This window comes from Halichoerus grypus, chromosome 14 (assembly GCF_964656455.1).
Source record: "Halichoerus grypus chromosome 14, mHalGry1.hap1.1, whole genome shotgun sequence".
NCBI lineage: Eukaryota > Metazoa > Chordata > Mammalia > Carnivora > Phocidae > Halichoerus > Halichoerus grypus.
Window position 1 is genome coordinate 24,448,481 of NC_135725.1, and position 22,446 is coordinate 24,470,926.

The window sequence follows — 22,446 nt, forward strand, 5'->3', positions numbered from 1 at the left end:
CCACCAAGAAGTGGCTCCAGTTAACATCTTGCTGTGTTTTATAAGGAATTAAGATGTCTTCCCCAAATATGTTGGAGTCTGGGATTTTCTAGACTGACAAAGAAAGAGCTGACAATTTTCCACGTATATATTAAGAGTTAGTTCTGAGAACATGCTGGGATCTTCTCTGACATAGAGGAGCGTACCTTCATCACAGCACTTAGACTGCTGGCTGCCCTACAGTCTGCCTCCACTTCTTGAGCCCTTGATGGACTGCAGAGACTGTCTCTTCTTCCTCTCTATCCCCAGTGCCTGGTATACTTCCTAGCCTGTGACCGGCCTTCAATAAAATGTCAGATGACTAACTGAATGAATGCCTGATTCTATCAATTAATCAACAAAGTGAATAAATGAATCCATACAGTGGATGGCACATATGATGGAGCATGGGAATGCACTCTCACTGTAGCCTGTCAACATCAAGTAATTATAAAATAAACGGAGCTGGAAAGATTTCCAAAAGAAGCATCTTAGTATTCTCTTGAATTGAGGACACCCAGAAACAAAGAAAACAAAAATATGAATGGAATATGACTGTCCAAGATGAGCTCTACCAAGCGCCCATCTGCGCTGTGGACATAGTAACGAAGCAACGCCAGCTAACCAACAAGTAATAGGAAAACAAATCAATACAGTACTATTTCCCAGTTCTTCTCCAGCTTGATAAAAATGGTGCCTAGAAATCTATATTAAAACAATGAGATATAGTCGGTTGAGCGTCTGCTTTTGGCTCAGGTCATGATCCCAGAGTCCAGGGATGGAGCCCCACATCGGGCTCCCTGCTCAGCAGGGAGTCTGCTTCTGCCTCTCCCTCTGCTCCTCTCCCCCACCCTGCTCGCTCTCTCCCTCTCTCTCTCTCTTACTCTTCCTCTCAAATAAATACATAAAATCTTAAAAAAAAAAAATGGTTAAAAAAAAAAATGAGATAGTGAATACACATGAGAAAAAGAGAGCAAAATGGCCAAACCAAAGAAGATCCAGAGCTATGCAGTCCTCCATCCAGACCTACATAGCATGGTCCTATAAGCACTATCACATCCAAATAATACTGAAGCCTAAAATAGTAGCTCTACAATCAAAGGAACAGGAAGATATCCCAGAACAACTACAGAAATACTTTAGTTTTGTTATATCCAACTCTACCTTAGAAACTCCATATATGAGACCCTATGAAGTCTACCAATTAGCTGAAACACTCTACAAACACTCCTTGACTGTGAGTGGGGTTTGAAAGATGAGTAACAGATCTTTTGTAAGGTCCGTTCCAATAGGAGGGAAACCCGAAAAACTATGGTTATTGATAATAAATGCTATATACACCTAACTCCTAGGTACTGTGTCAGCAAAAATGGAGGGAGAGATTGGCTCTGTCTGAGAAATGGAAGAAATGTCAGTGCTGGCCTCACAGAGTAAGTAATATTTTAGTAGTGCTTTGAAGAATGCTACGGTAGGAGTACACATAATACAAGTTTTTTAGGGAAACTAATAAATGAGTAGATTTTTCTGCATTTGACATAATAAAGGTTATGATTTGTATAATTCACTGTATCTTAGTAAGTTTTCTGAAAATTTCTTGATTTGTTTTTTCTCTTTTAATAGCAAAGGTTCCTATCACACAGTTCCAATTTTAAATGCTTTCTTATAAAGGAGCTTCATGACAAATCAATGTCCTATTCTAAGCTCTTTGGATATTCATATGGATTACCTTATAATTTTGTTCTTATTTAGAGTCAAATTCTGGAAAGCGGGTTTTTGTTTTGCAGTATTGAAAAACATGAAGTTCTGTTTTTGTTTTATTAATATGTTTAACCCAACATAGTGCAAGCTGTGGGAATCTTTTTGTTATCATATTCATTTAAAATTTAGATCCTTAACATTTTGAAAAACAGGTCTCACTATTCTTTGCATTCCTACCTCTCCTACTCCCCAGCATACCCTTTCTGCCCAGAAATATTATTACCAAGCAGCACAGAATGTCAGAGTGACAGCACTTTAACCAATGTCTAAAACACACTAGTAAAATAAATAACTGGAGGGGTGCCTGAGTGGCTCAGTCGGTTGAGCATCTTGTCTGCCTTTGGCTCAGATCATGATCCTAGGGTCCTGGGATCATGCCCCCCATCGGGCTCCTACATCAGTGGGGAGCCTGCTTCTCCCTCTCCCTGTGCTCTCCTTCCTCTGGTGCTCACTCTCCCTCTCAGGTAAATAAATAAAAAATAATAAATAAATAACTAAATAAATAACTGGGAATACATTCATGTACTAAATTTTACTGTTAAGATACATAAAATTTAAGAAAGAGCAAATAAATTTTTCAGAATTAAGGTCATGTATTAGCTTTTGAGTGTAATTATAGTTTTCAGTGCTTGTTTTTCTTTCAGTAAGATTTTTAGAATGGCCATTTTGAATTTACATGAAACTAAGAGGTTGTTTCTTTGAAGAGATTAATTTATGGTTTTCTTTCTTTCTTTCTTTTTTTTTTTAGAGAAAGAGAGAGAGAGCAGGGGAGGGACGGGGCGGGGGGGAGAGAGAACGAATCCCAAGTAGGCCCCACACTCAGCACAGAGCCCGACATGGGGCTCAATCTCACGACCCTGAGATCATGACCTGAGCTGAAATGAGTCAGATGTTTAACTGACTGAGCCACCCAGGTGCCCCTGGATTTCATTTTTTTAAATGTGGCACTAATACAATAACTTTTTAATTCATCTTATATGGTGCATATATAATTTGGTTATGTAGGAATGGGGGGGCAGGGGCTCTGATTCTTAGACATATATTGTTTCCATGGGAATAAGCCAGCCTTTATTCCCATATTACCATATTACCAAGCAGCACAGACTTTAAAGACTGGTTTAGTCCCATGGAAACAATCTAGTGAAAACGGATTTCATGTTTACATTCTACAACATTCAAATAAATCCATTTCTACTGAAATAAGAACACAGCACATTTCTGGAGGAGAGAGTAATTTTTTAATGAGAGAAACGTTTCGGGAGAAATACTAGAAAATTTGTACTCAAGTGGCAAAGTCTAGTGTTTGCAGATTTTATTCAGAGTCCACCACTTTTTACCTCTATTTAGACCATCATCAGAGCAAAGAGAAAGCAGGAAACACTGAATAGAACAGACAAACCTGGAGCTGGTCTGTTCTTCCAAACGAATCTTTTCTCTTTTTCATCTTAAATGCATCGAGGTCCTCAGCTCTCAGTTTCAGAGCTTCTTCCTGTTCTGTTTTTAACTTTAGTTCCTGCAGAGAACAGAAATTGAAAACACCTTATTGCTTTTACTACCTGGCCATCATTAAATATTTATTTAATATTTTCTTAAATATTTTTGCAAAAGGAAAGAAAATAAGTAGATGAAGGCTGGGGCTATTTGACAAAAAAATAATGTCAGCCCCTCACTGAAGCAAAAATCAGGGTTTATTAACAAAACTAGGGGTTTTTTTCCCCCATGGTTTGCCAGTGTTACAAATCAGCATAACAGGGATAAGAGTCTGAAAATTACAAATGTGCTTTTCTAGTCTGCCTTTCTGAGCTCATGACCTTTAGTCGGGCTACCCAAGGCACCCATCTGCCATGGGGATATTAGAATTTATGACAGTAGAAATATGAAAAGTATTATTCCGTTTCTGGCATTCAGAAATAGGATTTTGCTGCATGAGAATAGCCTTTCAAGATAGATCGTGGTCCTATGAAGAGTATCTTCTAAATTCCTTCCGTTTCCATCCACATCTTAAGAGGCCCCAGGTGCTCTCCTAGGGGTTCAGAGAAGACGCTGCTGTCTACCACCAATGCTTAGCAGGACTAAGGAAGGAGGCCATGAACCAAAGTGGGCTGGTCCACATTACTGTCTCTTACTGGTCCGTGATGGGTAAGTATAGAAATTGAAAGTGTTTAGAAACCTTTAAAACAATTGGACAGAATAATTTTATGTCTGTTGAATATTAATAGTTATAATAATGAAAAGATGGACTTTTTTTTTTTAAGGATTTTATTTATTTATTTAACAGAAAGAGACACAGTGAGAGAGGGAACACAAGCAGGGGGAGTGGGAGAGGGAGAAGCAGGCTTCCCGCCGAGCAGGGAGCCCGATGCGGGGCTTGATCCCAGGACCCCGGGATCATGACCTGAGCCGAAGGCAGACGCTTAACGACTGAGGCACCCAGGCGCCCCTGGCCTTTTATTATATATTTTATTATTTCACTTTACGACTAGTTCATGTTTTACAAAAGTATTGGGCTGTGATGAACTAATAACAAGATTGAAAACTGCACCTTCTCCACAGGTAATTTCAGAAGTACCGATATAAAGAAAACAGAAGGAAACTCTACCATTTTCCAGCCGTGGGAAGGGCAGAAAGGAGAAAGAGATGGTAAGAAAGATGTGGGTCCCAATTTTCCTGAGATCTGGCCTTGTGAGTTTGGGCCCCGAAATGGGGTGATAAGGTATCACTGAGGACAGAGGGACAGAAAGCAGACTGAAGTGCAGAGGTCCCACACCCATATGGGACTGCCTGGCCTCACTGACAGAGCAGGGAAGTACAATCAATTAATTACAGACTCCTTGGCCTCAAGTGACATGGATCCTGACAGCCAATGGGAGTCTGTTATCCTGGGGCATTGACCCCAAAACTGAAGATGAGGACAGGCCACTGGGCTAGCAAGCTAGATAGAAGACCTAGTAGCCTCCATGAGGATTTATAATGCCACTGGGAGACGAGATGAAACCAAAGCACCTCCGTGCTCTAAACTGAAAGTGAGACCGGACTACAGTATACCAACTCTGGGCTTCATCATCAGGGCCCAACAAAGAAAGGTAGACAAAGGACAGTAGTCACACCCAAAAGACCAACTGAAATTCAGGAGGTCCCTTTCCCTATAACACCATACAATGTAGTAAAAGCTATATACCCAACCATGACATACACTGGACTCAACCTTAGGGAGAGAAGCACAGGGTGGAAGATGGAAGAGGCAAAGAAACTGAATATTCTTATTCAAGAGAGCCGGGAATTACTTAAAGAAAATGGTGAAATTACCAGGACAAGGTCTGAACAGATTGAGCATATGGTTAGTTCCTGTATTTCCAGCAATTATCATGATATGGGCTGGACAGGGCAAGAGGGGTGGTGGTGTCATAAAGAACATAGGTCTGCTATAGACTAAATAAAGACATTTTCTCTGCTCACCTGCATTGTATTACAAGTGAATTTGACCCCATTATATTGACCCATCAGTTCTTTCATGCTGCCCAGGCTCTGGTCCGTAGTTATAACTTAGCCCCTCTCACAGTCACAGCAACTACAAGATGCAGAAATAAAGACACCTTATAGCTACTGGGAGCAGACTCTCTGCTATTCCTCTCCCTCCACAAATGCTTTAAAAGTAACCGCAGTAGGTCTCACCCTCTCTGCTACATGTTGCTCCAGACATTATCGCCTTTACTTGTAATATAATCCCTGTTATAATATTAAAGTAACTGTTCACTGGTTATGACGCTAGGCTTTTCACATCTATTTAATTATCCCATTTAATCCTCACAATAATCTTATGAGACTGAGACTATTAAAAACTCCCATTTTGTAGATGGGGAAACTGGTATTTAGAGAAGTAAAAAGCTCAAGATCACACGATGGCCCACAATTTTGGGTTCCCGTACCTTTTCTTTATAGCTTATCCACAGACTTCAGTTAAGAACTGCTGCTCTAAGGAGAACCTATGCAGAAATCCTAGTATTCTCTGGAAATGGTTTAGTCAAATGGAGAATGGACAAACAGGAATGTTAGAAAGTTAGCTCCAAACAGAGGACTGTGAGCAGGTTTTCTATTTTTGCGTGAAGTAGTGGAAACTTCAATATATCTTTGGGGCAGACTGTTCCTTTTTCTGGATACTCGTTCTCCCTTTAAATAGGGTCGTTTCCCTAGAATGAGAGATATGGCTAAAAGAAGCAAAACTGCCCTAGATAAAAATGTAAAAAGTTTTAAGTTACAGGCAGATTTGCATTTCAGCACACTATGCATTATGCACTGTTTAGGGAAAAGAAAAAAACTCTTGTTTGGAGATTTAGAGAGTGCCATGTTTTGTTGGTTTAAACCATGGTCTATGAGATGAGAAGCTGAGACCCAAAGATCACATGACTGAGAGGCAGGCCTAATCCTCACATTGGAGGAAGGACCATAACAAGGAGACTAGGTTGTTGGCAGTAGTAAGGAGAAATGAACAGATCCAAGATATTCAGAAGATATCATCTATAGGACTTAGTGGTTCATGGGTAATAAGGAAGAAGACAGAGTCGAGGATGACTGCTAGTTTACCTATCCGAATGGATTGAAAGGTCTGGAAAAGCTCATGGAAAACTATATATTCTCTCCTAAGGGAGTAGGGAGAGGGAATTGTGGGGAGAGAAGTAAGGAAGATCATGAATTCATCTATAAGACAACTGCATGAAGATGTCAGTGGTTGGATACAGGAATCCAGAGCTCGAAGGCAAATCTGGGATTAAGGATTAAATTTGGAAGTTGTCAGAGTTTAACTGTAGCCATGGAAAAAGATGAAGTATCTAAGACAGTACAGAAGAGGCATAAAGCTAGAGCTTTGAGGAATTCTCATATGTGAAGGACTGATGGTGTAGGATGAGTTAGCAAAGACAGAGAACAAGCAATCAGAGAAAAAACAAAGGGCAAGGGGAAAATATTTCAAGATGGAGGGAGTGGTGAACTATGTTGGATGCAGCTGAGGTTTTAAGGACTTTAGTGACAGAGAGAGCACTAGTGAATTTCTCCAGAGCGTTGAAGTGGACGGTAAAACCAGGAGCCAGATGCCAGACTGGAGAGGATGAGAGAATGAATGGAAGCACAGGAAACAGAAACAGATGCAGTCAACTTTATAACGAACAAGTTTGGTTATAAAGGGGAGAAGAGAAAAAGAGAAAAGTATTAAGTTTAAAGAGGATAATTTTAAGATGGGAAAAATCGAAGATGTTAAAGAAAATCTAGGAGAAAAGAAAAAGTTGAAAATACTGGAGAAAAAAATTAATTAAATGAGATAAAGCATATAAGCGCTTAGAATAGTACTGACTGAAGATAAATGTTAACTACTGCTATAATAACTATTACATTATTAAGAATGAGTAGCTCAAGAAAATTAAGAAAATAATTCTGTTTACAATAACATCTAAAAGAATAAAATATCTGGAAATAAATTTAAGCAAGGAGGTAAAAAGACTGTGCACCGAAAATTAGAAAAGATTGCTGAAAGAGATTAAAGAAGACCTAAATAAAGGTTACCCCATGCTCAGGAGTAGGAAGACAATATTGTCATGATGTCAATACACCCTAAGAACTCTACAGATTCAGTGCAATCCATATCAAAATTCCAATGGCCTTTTTTGCATAAATGGAAAGGCTGATCCTTTAATTCATATGTAATTGCAAGGGACCTCAAATAACCAAAACCATCTTCAAAAAGAACAACAACAAAGTTGAAGGACTTATTTCCAATTTCAAAACTAACTGCAAAACAATGTGGTGCTAGCATAAGGATAGACATACAGACAAATGGAATAGAACTGAGTTTAGATATAAATCCATAAAGCTACAGCCAACTGATCTTTGACAAGGGTACCAAGTCCATTCAATGGGGAAAAAATAATGTCTTTAACAGATGGAACTGGCACAACTAGATTTCCACATGCAAAAGAATGAAGTTGGACCTCTACCTCACACTATAGGCAAAAATTAACTCAAAATCAATCAACAACCTAAATATAAGAGCTAAAACCATAAAACTCTCAGAAGAAAACAAAGGGGTAAATCTTTGTGACTTTACATTTGACAATGAATCTTTAAAAGACACCAAAAGCACAGGCAACAAAAGAAAAAATAGATAAATCATAAAAATTTAAATTTTGCTGCATCAAAGAATATTATCAAGAAAGTTTAAAGGGACGCCTGGGTGACTAAGTCGATTAAGCATCTGACTTTTGATTTTGGCTCAGATCATGATCTCAGGGTTGTGAAATCGAGCCCTCTGTTGGGCTCCACACTGGGAGTGGAGCCTGCTTAAGATTCTCTTGGGGCACCTGGGTGGCTCAGTTGGTTAAGTGTCCAACTCATGGCTTTGGCTCAGGTCATGATATCAGGGTCGTGAGATCGAGCCCCACATCAGGCTCTAGGCTGAGTGGGGAGTCTGCTTGAAGATTTTCTCTATCCCTCCCCTTCTACCCCTCCCCCCACTCACATGCTCACTCTCTCTCTCTAAAATAAATAAATCTTTAAAAAAAAAAAAAAAGATTCTCTCTCCCTCTCATTCTGCTCATAATAACTCCCCTAAAAAAAAGTTTAAAGACAACCTACAGAATGGGAAAAATATATGGAAGTCATGTATGTGAGAGAGTTTAATGTCTAGATTACATAAAGAACTCCTACGATTTAACAATAAAAAGATAATCCATTTAAAAAGTAGACAAAGAACTTGAACAGACATTTCTCCACAGAAGATATTGAAATGGCCAATAAGCACATGAAAAGATGCTCAACATCATTAGTCATTAGGGAAATGGAAATCAAAACCACCATGAGATACCACTTCACACACACTTGGATGACTGTAATAAAAAAGAAAGAGAAAATAACGTGTGTTGGCAAAAATATGGAGAAATTAAAACCCTCATACATTGTTGGGGGGAATGTAAAATGGTGCTGTTCTCTATTGAAAACAGTTGGTAATTCCTGAAGAAATGAAACAGAATTATATGACCCAGCAATTCCACTCCTAGGATTTGAACAGTTAACCTGTAGGCCAATTTTTACCACAGTATTATTTATGGTAGCCAAAAGGTGGAAGCAACTGGAGTGTCTACCAACAGATGAATGGATGGACCAAATGTGGTATATACACCCAATGGAATATTACTTGGCCACAAAAAATAATGAAGTTCTGATACATGCTACAACACGGATGAACCTTGAAAATGTTAAAGGAAGTGAAATAAGCCAGACACAGGATAAATATTGTAAGATTCCATTTTTATAAAATAGCTAGAATAGGCAAATTCAGAGAGACAGAAGTAGATCAGAAGTTACCAGGGGCTGGTGGCGGGGGGAGGGGAGGGAGAAACGGGAAATTACTGCCTAATGGTTACAGAGTGTCTGTTTAGAGTGATGAAAAAGTTTTGAAAATAGCTAGTGGTCTCAGTTGTACAACACGGTGAATGTAATCAATGCCATGGAACTGTACAGTTAAACTCGATTAAACTGGAACATTTTATGTTTATTTTACCAAAATTTACAAAAATAATGTAATATACCCAAACCCACTGAACTGTATATTTTATGTGAGTGAATTGTATGGTATGTCAAGAATACCTCAATATAGCTGTTAAAAAGAAGAATCAGTAACTTGGCTTAAATGGTATTTAACCTTTGTTCCATCACTAAATTCTATGTTCTGTTTTTTTTTTTAAGGTCTAAGAATAGACCATATTCCAAAGTTAAAAATCTAGAAACCAATTATGTTTCAAGCTTTCGGTTCAGCTTAACATTTCAATAGAAAAGAGCCTGGTACCTAGTGCCAGGTAAGTGTTTGTGATGGCTATCGCCCTCCTCTTTTCAAAAGAGCCCTGTGAGGTAAGTGTGATTAAGGCCATTTTCGAGGAGAATAAACAGACTCAGAGAGGGTAAGTGATTTTCTCAGTCAACGAGCCAGCCAGGACCTGAGAAAGCTGGGATCTGAACCCACGCTAGCCTGGCCCCGGGGCCCAGGTGGACAGCATCAGTTCTTCCCCAGACCAATCTGTTCTACACAGCTGCTGGCCAGATTGGTCTCATCATCCTTCTGCTCATTATGAACGAAATGGTACCATTTTACCTTGTGCTTTTTCCCATGCTGCCACACGCATGTTGAAGCACTTTGGAAATGGGAAATCCTATCAAATGTTAGATATTTTTTCAAAAGTCAGCTTTATATGTTTTTGACAGCCTCAGGTAAAGTTAAGGTCCTAGTTAGAGAAACCGTCTTCACTGTACCTTCTTTCATGAAGTCAAAGCCTTCAAGACAGTACTCAGAATTCAATAAATAGGTTTTACTATGTAGATGAACAAAGCTTTAAGCGAATGAGGACAGCAGCTGAGGACAGGCCGAGGGGAGATACCTCAGAAGCCAAGTGAATCGAGACCTTGGCTTCATCAGCCCTGAGCCATTTAACATTTCCTATTAGGCTTAGCAGGAAAGTAGGACAGTATTACTTTGATTTTTTGTTGATCCCGCTTGATCTCTGCATCCAGTTGCTTCCTTTTTTCATTTTCTTCGTGAAGTCTTTTTTGCAGCTGTACTTTTTGATATTTCATGTGATCTACATTCTGCTCTAGTTCATTAGCACGTTTCTCATTTTGGATTGACAGTGATGCCAATTTCTTACTATTCTGTTGCTTCTTCTGTAAGACCTGTGGATCATATGGAATATTTCAAAATGAAAAACTGCATCTCCAACAAATCTCGACTAAATTTAAACTATTCATTCTATGGCAAAGGTAGGCATTTTGCCTAGATTTTTGGCAGGTTCATAATTGCTTTCTACAGGTCTACTTTGACAATTGGGCCATCATAATTTTCACCAGATATCATGAATGATGAGACTCCCTGATACTAACAGCCAAACAGAACAAAACTAGTATCTTTGCTTTTTTACTGAGTGTTTTTAAAAATGATAAAAAATAAAATACAAAACTGTACTTCCATTTTATAAGACTTATCTCAGACCCCAAATCTACTGTCTGCTTCCTAACACCAAATTACCAATTTCTTAATTATTCTTCCAGAAATAATTAACACGCATGCAAATAACTTCATATATATTCTAAAGAGACTATTTTTCACTCACTTTTTTTTACTCATCTTAGAGATCTTTTCACAGAAATTTGTTCTATGTGATTGCAAAGTAGTCCACTGTGTTCCTCTTTTACATCCAGCTATAGCCTAAATAATTAATCCCTAAGTTAAGATGATCAGAACTGATACCAGTTTCCTTACAGTGACCACCGTTATCATTATCATTTTAATTATCTTAAAGCTTCTCCTCATCTTGCTAAAATTATCGATGAGTAGCATAAAAAATTTGTGAACATTTGCAAAGAGTTTATACTACTAATAGAAAATATCAGGTTCCAATTTAATCCTGATCAAACAAACATATATTAAACCTGTACTATATGGGGCGCCTGGGTGGCTCAGTCGTTAAGCGTCTGCCTTTGGCCCAGGTCATGGTCCCAGGGTCCTGGGATCAAGCCCCGCATCGGGCTCCCTGCTCAGCAGGAAGCCTGCTTCTCCCTCTCCCACTCTCCCTGCTTGTGTTCCCTCTCTCTCTGTGTTTCTCTGTCAAATAAATAAAAATAAATAAATAAATGAATGAATGAATAAATAAATAAATAAACAAACAAACAAACCTGTACTATGTGCTTTAGCATTGCACTGAGTACCTCTTATGTGACATAAAAAAGGTGGCCATTTGTAAATTATGCAGACTACAATTATCTCCCTTATCTTGGCAATAAATTGTTGGCAGAAACACATCTTGTTTTCATTAACCTAGGCATTCACAGAGGCGCTGACCCTTAGAGCAGACTAGAGTGTGGCCCCGGACCAGTACTGGCCGCAGATTGTCGTCAGCCTGTACCACTGACATCCTACTGGGTTCCGCTGACACTGTTGCATCAGGACCTTTCCGATGAAGGCAGCTGTGCTCCCATGTGCCTTTCTCTCGTCACAGACGCATAACGAACAATCTGCAGACAATGACTGAGCACCACCAGCCTGGAGGCCACAGGACTCTGCAGTTTCCCATTCCTAGATTTGGACACTAGCTTTGCCACTTACTTTTGATAGTAACTGCAATACTGGAGCAAAAATGATAATACTGGCATTTTAGTGTCTTTCCACATAATACTGAAAATCTCAGTAGAAGTACTGATAATCTTATTTAAAAGTGAGATAGGCTGCCATTGTCTTTTGCACTTATTCCACACATGCTCAAGAGTGCACGTTACTGGCAGCAGTAAAGTACTAATGCATTATGTAACTCTCTGTATATATGCAGATGTAAAGAATACAAATTTTAGATTTTTTAAATAAAAGAATTTAAGCTTTCAAAACTTTAAAAAAAATTCATTATACCAATAAAAACATTAGTATTTCAATACTGTAAAATGGCATGAGATGTCAGAGTACTGAAAACTGTTATTGTCACCTCAACTATGCGACTCTGAGTTACTTAACCTTTCTAAATCTTAGTTTTCTCATTTGTAAAACACAGTAAAAATACTCTCTAAAGGATTAAATAACACATATGAAACATCTGGTATGTAGACACTTAACTGGTAACTACCATGCTCCTCCCCTGCCCCGCCACCATCCCCATCCCCGTTGGGTGTGCCTGAATAGGTCAAAAGCACAGACATTTCTAAAACTACATGGGAATCCTGTGTCAGTCCCCTGCTGTGTGGATGTTTCTTTTGAGCTTAATTATGTTCTGTGTCTTCTTTCCTTTCCTTATCAATCTCCTTCGCAGAAAAGGATATGCAACAAGAAACATAGAAAGCAAAAGACCATGATAATTCTCAAACCCTATTAATAACCTTTCATTTAATCTTTTAATTCAATCATTGTATCTGTGTGAAATATAGAACATATAAAATAACCTTTGCTAATTCAGGCCTTCCTCAAAGCAAGAAAAGTCTCAAATACACAACCTAACCTTACACCTAAGGAACTGGAAAAAGAACAGCAAATAAAGCCTAAAACCAGCAGAAGAAGGGAAATAATAAAGATTAGAGCAGAAATAAATGATATAGAAATTAAAAAAAAAAAAAAAACAGTAGATCAGCGAAACTAGGAGCTGGTTCTTTGAAAGAATTAACAAAGTTGATAAACCCCTAGCCAGACTTATCAAGAAGAAAAGAGAAAGGACCCAAATAAATAAAATCACAAATGAAAGAAGGAGAGATCACAACCAACACCACAGAAATATAAACAATTAAAAGAGAATATTATTAAGACTTATATGTCAACAAATTGGGCAATATGAAAGAAATAAATTCCTAGAAACGTATAAACTACCAAAACTGAAACAGGAAGAAATAGAAAACTTGAACAGACCCATAACCAGCAAGGAATTTGAATCAGGAATCAAAAATCTCCCAACAAACAAGAGTCCAGGGCCGGATGGCTTCCCAGGGGAATTCTACCAAACATTTAAAGAAGAAATAATACCTATTCTTCTAAAACTGTTCCAAAAAATAGAAATGGAAGGAAAATTTCCAAACTCATTCTATGAGGCCAGCATTGCCTTGATCCCAAAACCAGACAGAGATCCCACTAAAAAGAATTAGAGCAATATCCCTGATGAACATGGATGCAAAAATTCTCAACAAGATACTAGCAAATTGAATCCAACAGTACATTAAAAGAATTATTCATCATGATCAAGTGGAATTTATTCCTGGGCTGCAGGGGTGGTTCATTATCTGCAAATCAATCAATCAGTGTGATACACCACATTAATAAAAGAAAGGATAAGAACCATAGAATCTTCTCAATAGATGCAGAAAAAGCATGTGCCAAAATACAGCATCCTTTCCTGATAAAAACCCTCAAGAAAGTAGGCATAGAAAGAACATACCTCAACATCATAAAGGCCATACACGAAAGTCCCACAGCTAATATCATCCTCAATGGGGAAAAGCTGAGAGCTTTTCTCCTGAGGTCAGGAACACGAGAGAGATGTCTACTCTCACCACTGTTGTTCAACATAGTACTGGAAGTCCTAGCCTCAGCTATCAGAAAACAAAAAGAAATAAAAGGCATCCAAATGGTGAGGAAGAAGTCAAACCTTCACTCCTCACAGATGACATGATACTCTATGTAGGAAACTCGAAAGATTCCACCAAAAAATTTCTAGAACTGAAACATGAATTCATCAAAGCTGCAGGATATAAAATCAATGTACAGAAATCTGTTGCATTTCTATACACCAATAATGAAGAAGAAAGAGAAATCAAGGAATAGATCCAATTTATAATTCCACCAAAAACATTAGATACCTAGGAATAAACCTAACCAAAGAGGTAAAAGATCTGTACTCTGAAAACTATACAACACTTATGAAAGAAATTGAAGAAGACACAAAGAAATGGAAAAACATTCCATGCTCATGGATTGGAAGAGCAAATATTGTTAAAATGTCTATACCACCCAAAGCAATCTACACACTCAATGCAATCCCTATCAAAATACCACCAGCATTTTTCACAGAGCTAGAACAAACAGTCCTAAAATTTGTATGGAACCAGAGAAGACCCCGAATAGCCAGAGGAATCTTGAAAAAGAAAAGCAAAGCTGGCGGCATCACAATTCCAGACCTCCAGCTCTACTACAAAGCTGTCATCATCAAGACAGTATGGTACTGGCACAAAAACAGACACACAGATCAATGGAACAGAATAAAGAACCCAGAGATGGACCCATAACTATATAGTCAATTAATCTTTGACAAAGCAGGAAAGAATATCCAATGGCAAAAAGACAGTCTCTTCAACAAATGGTGTTGGGAAAACTGGACAACAACATGCAGAAGAATGAAATTGGACCACTTTCTTACACCATACACAAAAATAAATTAAAAAAACAGGAGCCTGGGTGGCTTAGTTGGTTAAGCGACTGCCTTTGGCTCAGGTCACGATCCTGGAGTCCTGGGATCGAGTCAAACATCAGGCTTCCTGCTCAGCGGGGAGTCTGCTTCTCCCTCTGACCCTCCCCCTTCTCATGTTCTCTCTCTCTCATTCTCTCTCTCAAATAAATAAAATCTTAAAAAAAAAAAATTAAAAAAATAAATTCAAAATGGATGAAAGACCTAAATGTGAGACAGGAAACCATCATAATCCTGGAGGAGAACACTAACAGTAACCTCTTTGATCTCAGCCACAGCAACTTCTTACTAGACACATCACCAGAGGAAAAGCAAAAATGAACTATTGGGACTTCACCAAAATAAAAAACTTCTGCACAGCAAAGGATGGGAGAAGATATTTGCAAATGACATATCTGATAAAGGGTTAGTATAAAAAAAAAGGGTTAGTATCCAAAATCTATAAAGAACTTATCAAACTCAACACCCAAAAAAACAAATAATCCAGTTAAGAAATGGGTAGAAGAACAGACATTTTTCCATGAAAGACATCCAGGTGGCTAATAGACACATGAAAAGATGCTCATCATCACTCATCATCAGGGAAATTCAAATCAAAACCACACGGAGATACCACCTTACACCAGTTAGAATGGCAAAAATTGACAAGGCAAGAAACAACAAATGTTGGAGAGGTTGTGGAGAAAGGGGAACCCTCTTACACTGTTGGTGGGAGTGCAAGCTGGTACAGCCACTCTGGAAAACAGTGTGGGGTGCCTCAAAAAGTTAAAAATGGAGCTACTCTACAACCCAGCAATTGCACTACTACGTATTTACCTAAAGGCTACAAAAATACAGATTCGAAGGGGTACATGCACCCCGATGTTTACAGCAGCATTATCAACAATAGCCAAACTATTGAAAGAGTGTAAGTGTCCATCAACTGATGAATGGATAAAGAAGATGTGAGATATATATATATTATATATAAAATATTACTCAGCCATCAGAAAGAATGAAATCTTGCCATTTGCAACAATGTGGATGGAACTAGAGGGTATTATGCTAAGCAAAATAAATCAGTCAGAGAAAGACAAATACCATATGATCTCAACTCATATGTAGAATTTAAGAAACAAAACAGATGAACATAGGGGAAGGGAAGGAAAAATAAAATAAGATTAAAAAGAGACAGAGGCAAACCGTAAGAGACTCTTAATGTAGAGAACAAACTAAGGGTTGATGGAGAGGAGCGGGGTGGAGGGGAAGGGCTAAATGGGTGTTGGGTATTAAGGAGGGCACTTGTTATGTGAGCACTGGGTGCTGTGTGTAAGTGATGAATCACTAAATTCTACTCCTGAAAGCAATAAAACTCTATATGTTAACTAACTTGAATTTAAATAAAAACTTGGAAAAAAAATATTTACTAAATCCACAAACAAGGCTTAAACCATAGTTGTAGATGATAAACAACCTCCTTAGAAAAACAATCATTTTGGTTATTAATACTGAGTATAAAAATTACAATCAGAACTGAAGGTTGGGATATAAAACTATGAAATTTTAAGTAAAATTTCATAATAAACACAAAGGAAAAATCTTAATTGTTTTGTTCTACTAATGTTGTGTTAACACGAGTACTTTGTCAGACATTGCAGTCCCAATTTTAAGGGTCGAGAAGTGAAAAAGAACTGATCCCAAGACTCTCTGAGGTGAAGTGCTAAACGGAAACATGTATTCCTGAAATAAGTACTATGAAGGAAAGTAAAATGGGTGACACATACCACTACCATGTTCTCCTCTAAGCAGTTCATATGTTAAGTCATACTATGTTAGCTCTGTGTTGACAGGCTATTTAGGTAAAAATTTTAGCGGGGACGGCCAGATGTTTGAGGTGGGATTTGGTGTTTGGTCTGCTCATGTGCAGTGGACACTGACCTTGTTGAGAGAAAATAATTGTGGCACAGTTCCAAAAATAAATAAATCATGCTCTGAACAGGTGAACTACAATTCCACTCTCCCTACAGTGGAAACAATAGGAAAGTAATAGATGATGAATGAAAAAAATGGAGGGGCACCTGAGTGGCTCAGTCGTTAAGCGTCTGCCTTCGGCTCAGGTCATGGTCCCAGGGTCCTGGGATGGAGCCCCACATCAGGCTCCCTGCTAACAGGAAGGTGCTTCTCCCTCTCCCACTCCCCCTGTTTGTGTTCCCTCTCTTGCTGTCTCTCTCTGTCAAATAAATAAATAAAATCTTCAAAAAAAAAAAGTTTGTTTAAAAAAAAGAAAAAAATGGGGACAGCATTCTAGCAAATTCATTAGAATCGGACTAACAGAGCACTCCGATCATCCCAAAAGCATCTGAAAATGGCTTCATTATACACAAAATCTCTTGGTAATGGAGTGTTTCTCATAGAATGGCATTTTTAATGGTAGCTATTTCTGAGGCCATAGCTAAATCCAGCATTAGGAAATCAAGAATGAGATGTTAGTAGTCAATTATTAACCTTTCTTAAGGCAATCAGTGATGGTTCCAGAAAATGGTCTGAAATAATTAGCATTTGTTGAGTGTGTCTACAAGGTGCCCTACACCTACCAGATGTTTTCTATGTATTATTTAATCATCAATCTTTTGTCCTTCAGAAAAGAACACAATTTCTGTGGTTATCTTTATTTCTTACCATGGTTTCTGGTAAAAAGTTTAAAATAATATACTTTTCGAATGAAGATTATAGGACCCAGATTGAAAGGAGGCAAACTCGCCAGCACACCAGGAAAGAAAAGATGCCATCCAGTTTCTCTTGCTGGTGAAAACCCAATCCTACCTCTTTCCTAGCCAGCTACGAAAGCAGTAAGCCTTAAGTAAGTTTGCTCACAATTACATTTTGAGAAAATTACCTGGACTCTTAGCTTTGCGGCATCCATCTTTTTACGGAACTCCTTCTGTAATTTTACCTTCAAAGCAATATCAGAAAGATCTTTGCTTTCTAGCTCTTGTAGCTGCTTCTCTGTTTCAGTTAATTCCACCTTCGCGCGTTCTGCTTCGTGCTCAAGTTTTGTTACTTTCAGAGAATACTGTTTGCTTACAGACTTGGCATCATTACCTTCACCACAGTAATAAGAGTAATAACAATTATAAATTATGTTTAAAAAAATAAACTAAGTAAAACATCAAAACCCTAAAAATGCTCTATTCTTCAAAATCCAGCTGGGCATGTATCTATTTAAGACCCAGCAGTATGAGCCCCGCTGTCCTCGCCCAACCCCATCAAATACAACTCGACACCTGGCCTCTTACTAATCAGCTGCTTACTGACTGTTGGCACCTGGTGCCAGCCCAGCCCCTCAGAGGCTCATCTTTGTGTGTTAGTGTGACATTTCCGACTTTCTGAATTTGGGGGTTAGCTCTGCTGGCATCAAACTCTAGGTGAGAAAAATATTTGGAGTGACTCTTTGGCTTTTTGCTTACTACACGTTGGCTTCCTGCTACCTGTAATCGTGTTTTCTCTACTATGAAAAATTCCCAACATATCTAAAGTAAAAAAATAATATGATGAAGCCCCATCACTGAGATTCGAGAGTTAACAAGATTTTGCCATAGTTGCTTCATCTATGCCTTTCTTCTGTTTTAATTTGCTGAAGAATTGTAAAAACAATCTCAGATGTCATGTCTTTGCACCTACACATACTTCAGTAAACATCTATACCAAATATGGACATAGCCAAAAATTCTTTCACACCTCACGATATTAATCCCTACCTGACACTATTCAGACTTCTCCAATTGTCTCAAAATGTCTTTTACAATTGGTTTATTGTAATCACCATCCAAACAAGGCCCACAATACATCTGATTGTTGTCTCTCATGAATCTTTCATTCTAGAGCTGGCCCCCTCTTTTTCCATTCGGTTGAACTTGTCAAAGATGAATTTTTTCAATCATTTTCTTATATTTGGGACATAGAGAAAAACAGAATACAGATATTTCTGTCTCTCTTTTCATCCTAAGCTAAGCTACTGCCCCTAAAAACTTGGTTTTGATTTGTTCTGAGCAGCCAACTTATCCCTGAACTAGACTAGCAAACTCGTGGCAATGGAAAAGAGTCCAAAGCTTGTGGGATGAATTATCATCAGGGGAAGTGCGTTCTACTGCTATAACTGAATATCTCCATTTTTTAATAAAAAGCAATGACTGAACTAAATGCACTTTGAGTTGTCTTCTGGCTCTAAAACTCTCTGATTATCTGAGTAACTTTAAAATACACATGGCTACTATATTTGAATGAATTTAAGACCCCATATATTGTACAACACATCAGTACTATGTGAGTCACTAAGAAAAAAGGGAGAGTCCCATTTACACCAGTTACATGATAAAATGCCCGGATGCCACAGAGGGTAAGGTGCATCCTGATTGCAGAGATATGAAAATGTGAAAGAATGTGATTAGAAATGATGAAGTACAGTGTGGTTGTCACTTATTGTTGCCTGAAATAACTGCTACTTGGGGGAAGACTTCGGTGAGGAGGCTTTGAAAAGCAAGCACACACTGACCCTTTTGCGAGTCACCATCTCTAAGGAAAGCTCCAAACTGCCCTTGGTTCTAACGAGTAAGAAGAGGACCTTCTCTGTGTAAGTTCAAGTATCCTCTACTTTAAGGCAACCAGGATGAGTATACCGGGCTACAAAAGTGTGCTGATTTAGTGAGATCCCATGGTAGCCTCACCGATCGAAAAGAAAATCATTTGTTCCAGAGGGGCACATAGCCTTAACTTCCACAGGCAGTATCCCTGATGGAGAAGCTATTTAAACCCCTAAATCAGTTCCTAGACACTCCTGAGAGAGATTTACTGGCATCAATCCTGCCTGTGAAGGAGTAGCATGGTCAAGCTCAATTAAACATCTGGGACACCCGGAGCTGGAATGATGCACAGCACATTCATCACTAGGACTGAGGAAGGGAAATGCTTTGGGACAGCAGCTAGGGAGAGGAGGGTGAGAAAAGAGGACAGCCAGCCAGAAAGCAAGCTTGCCAGAAAGAGGAAGGAGGCGGGAAGGCAGAGTGCCCCTTGCTGGCAGAGGAGCTGGGAGCCACCAACATTCATGTAATCTGAGCATGATTATAGCCTTGGGCTTAAAGAAAAAGAAGGTAATATTTCCTTCAGTTCCCTTAAATGTGACCCATGTTTCACTGGAGGTGAGAATAAGAAATGCTACGGTCTATTATCCCTTCAATTCCTTACTGAATTTCAAAGTAGTCAAAGCTCACACTTTGAGTCTATAAAGGGCAAAACCCCCAAAAGCCTGAGACATGCTTCTCAAGACAAGCCTAAAAATGTAGCTAAGGGTGAGGAGAGGATGTGGTGTATAAGCCCAACCAGGCAGAATTTGAAACTAAGGGGAAGAGCTAAAAGCTCGGCTCACTAAGAGAGTAGCTCTCAAGGATAAATCCTTACATCTTTAGAGAAATAAAAAGGATCTACATTTGAGATATAAAGTTTATTAATGTTGAAAACAAACTACCCAAAAGAATGAGGACTAATAATATTAAAATGAGTTAGAAAAATATCTGACCTATTCCCAGATAGCTAGTGTAATGTTTCTTAAAAAGTGGCATAAAAGTGCCCCTAGACTTTCAGCACAACACAGGGTTCACAGTGGCAGAACCATTCATAGATGAAATCCCAATGTAACAAAGTTCTTCTGATAACTAACCTCCACCTATTGGCTGTGAAACACACCTTGTTATACCAAGTTCCAAACTACAGTGGACAGAGCTCAGTGTCAAAAGCTAAAATAAATGTTACAACATCAGAAGCAATTTTAGAAGCTTTTCTTTCTCATATAAGCTGGTTCACAGGACAGTATTACCTGTTTTTATTAATTCTTTAATTAGATCTTCCTTCATCTTGATGTTAATTGTAAGTTCTCTCATCTTTTGTTTAGCATCAGTAAGTATGAGTTCCGAATTCCTTAATTTTTGCAAATTCGTATCTTGACTCTCCTGGAGACATTCAATCTTTAAATCTTTAAAGAAAAAGAAGCAAAACTGAGAAATGAAACTACCTGCTTATAAAGTATTCAACAGCAGTGAAGTTAAATAAGAGAAGCAGACAGAGAAACAGTCTAGAGGTAGCAGAGGAAGAGACAAACAGAAAGGAAAAAATACATGGCAATTGGGACTTTAATTTTCTAGCTTATGGTGAGCTTTAGTCATATCCTGTAGGTTCTGATACATAGTATTTCACTGCCCTTAGATATGTGATTTGAGTGTTTCTTTAACCTGAGTTATTTTTTAAAAAGGTATAAAATCTCCAGGGTGGGTAGAGGGTTGAAATTTTTTCCCATTAACTTCTACATTTATTGTAATCCGAGAATGTGGTCTATAGCAGACTACTCAAAGTGTAGTCCAGCACTGCTGGCTATTGGAATGTAAGTCAACTATGTCACTGTTTTAATTCAACTAACTTTTTGGGTTTTTTTCACAGCAAGACTTCCTCAGTGAAGAGGTTAGTGTACAGAGTTACATTCTGGCATAAGTTTCTTTTTTTTTTTTTTTAAAAGATTTTATTTATTTATTTGTTAGAGAGAGAGAGTGTGGGTGAGAGAGAGTGAGCGAGAGTATAAGTAGGGGGAGCTGCAGGCAGAGGGAGAAGCAGGCTCCCTGCCGAGCAAGGAGCCCAATGCGGGACTCGATCCCAGGACACTGGGATCACGACCTGAGCCGAAGGCAGCCGCTTAACCAACTGAGCCACCCAGGCGTCCCTGGCATAAGTTTCTTACCTGGTTGTAGACCAGTACCAAACAGTTCAAGGATGGCTACTTGAGTAGGCACTATTTATACATTTATAACACTATCTATACTATTTATACATTTTAAAATGTGTTTTATTTGTGGTATAGTCAATTTTTGTTAATATTACATGCATAGGCTCTCTAAAAGATAAGATACTCTCTATTTTCATAGTGTAGGACTTATCTATCATGTGATTGATACTCCCTATGCTCTTTCTTTTTATGTTTTGACCACTCATAGGCCAAGAGAAATGAGTTAAAAATCACCATAGTTTTGGCAACACAAACATTTTGATGCTGTTTTTTGATAATAAAAATTCTCATCCGTTGTACACTAGAACATTATGAGCACTCAGCAGACTAACTTGGCTCTAACGTAGCATGCATCACTACTGGTAGGCAGGTGCGCCCTTGAAGCAGTAGACACCTCGTAAATTACTTTTTTTAAAAAAGATTTTATTTATTTATTTGAGAGAGAGCGAGAGCACACAAACAGGGAGGAGGGGCAGAGGTGAGGGAGAAGCAGACTCCCTCCTGAGCAGGGAGCCCAACGCGGGATCGATCCCAGGACCCTGGGATCATGACCTGAGCCGAAGTCAGATGCTTAACTGACTGAGCCACCCAGGTGTCCCTAGTAAATTAATTAAAATGTATTTTAAAGTAGTCAAGAGTACAATGCAAATATCAACTCAAGTCTGGCTACAAGATCCCCACTCTGAGACATTTAGCCTATAAGTCTAGCCAGGACTGATTGTTGGGAAAATTTTTTTATTAAGGAGGAGAGAATGAGGGACACCTGGGTGGCTCAGTCGGTTAAGCGTCTGCCTTCGGCTCATGTCATGATCCCAGGGTCCTGGGATCGAGCCCCGCAGCAGGCTCCCTGCTCAGCAGGGAGTCTGCTTCTCCTTCTCCCTCTGCCAGCCACTCCCCTGC

At 38.7% G+C, this 22,446-nt stretch overlaps 1 protein-coding gene and 1 long non-coding RNA gene across 5 annotated transcripts in view; one reads left to right on the forward strand and one right to left on the reverse strand.

The window, feature by feature from the left end:
- LOC118534608 (uncharacterized) overlaps positions 1-4,410 on the forward strand; it is a 30,800-nt gene extending 26,390 nt beyond the window's left edge. The window contains exons 3-5 of the long non-coding RNA XR_004916782.2: positions 1,371-1,448; positions 3,783-3,915; positions 4,330-4,410. This is a non-coding gene — a long non-coding RNA (uncharacterized LOC118534608). The remainder of the gene's footprint in view (positions 1-1,370; positions 1,449-3,782; positions 3,916-4,329) is intronic.
- Positions 1-22,446, reverse strand: part of KIF27 (kinesin family member 27) — an 82,927-nt gene that overhangs the window by 25,058 nt on the left and 35,423 nt on the right. For 3 of the 4 annotated variants that reach the window (XM_036090576.2, XM_078061280.1, XM_036090574.2), the window contains 4 exons: positions 20,590-20,745; positions 17,617-17,822; positions 10,288-10,485; positions 3,176-3,289 (listed from right to left, as the gene is read on the reverse strand). In XM_036090576.2, coding sequence (XP_035946469.1) covers positions 3,176-3,289; positions 10,288-10,485; positions 17,617-17,822; positions 20,590-20,745 — 674 coding nt within the window. The remainder of the gene's footprint in view (positions 1-3,175; positions 3,290-10,287; positions 10,486-17,616; positions 17,823-20,589; positions 20,746-22,446) is intronic. The other variant, XM_078061279.1, reaches the window with a different exon arrangement.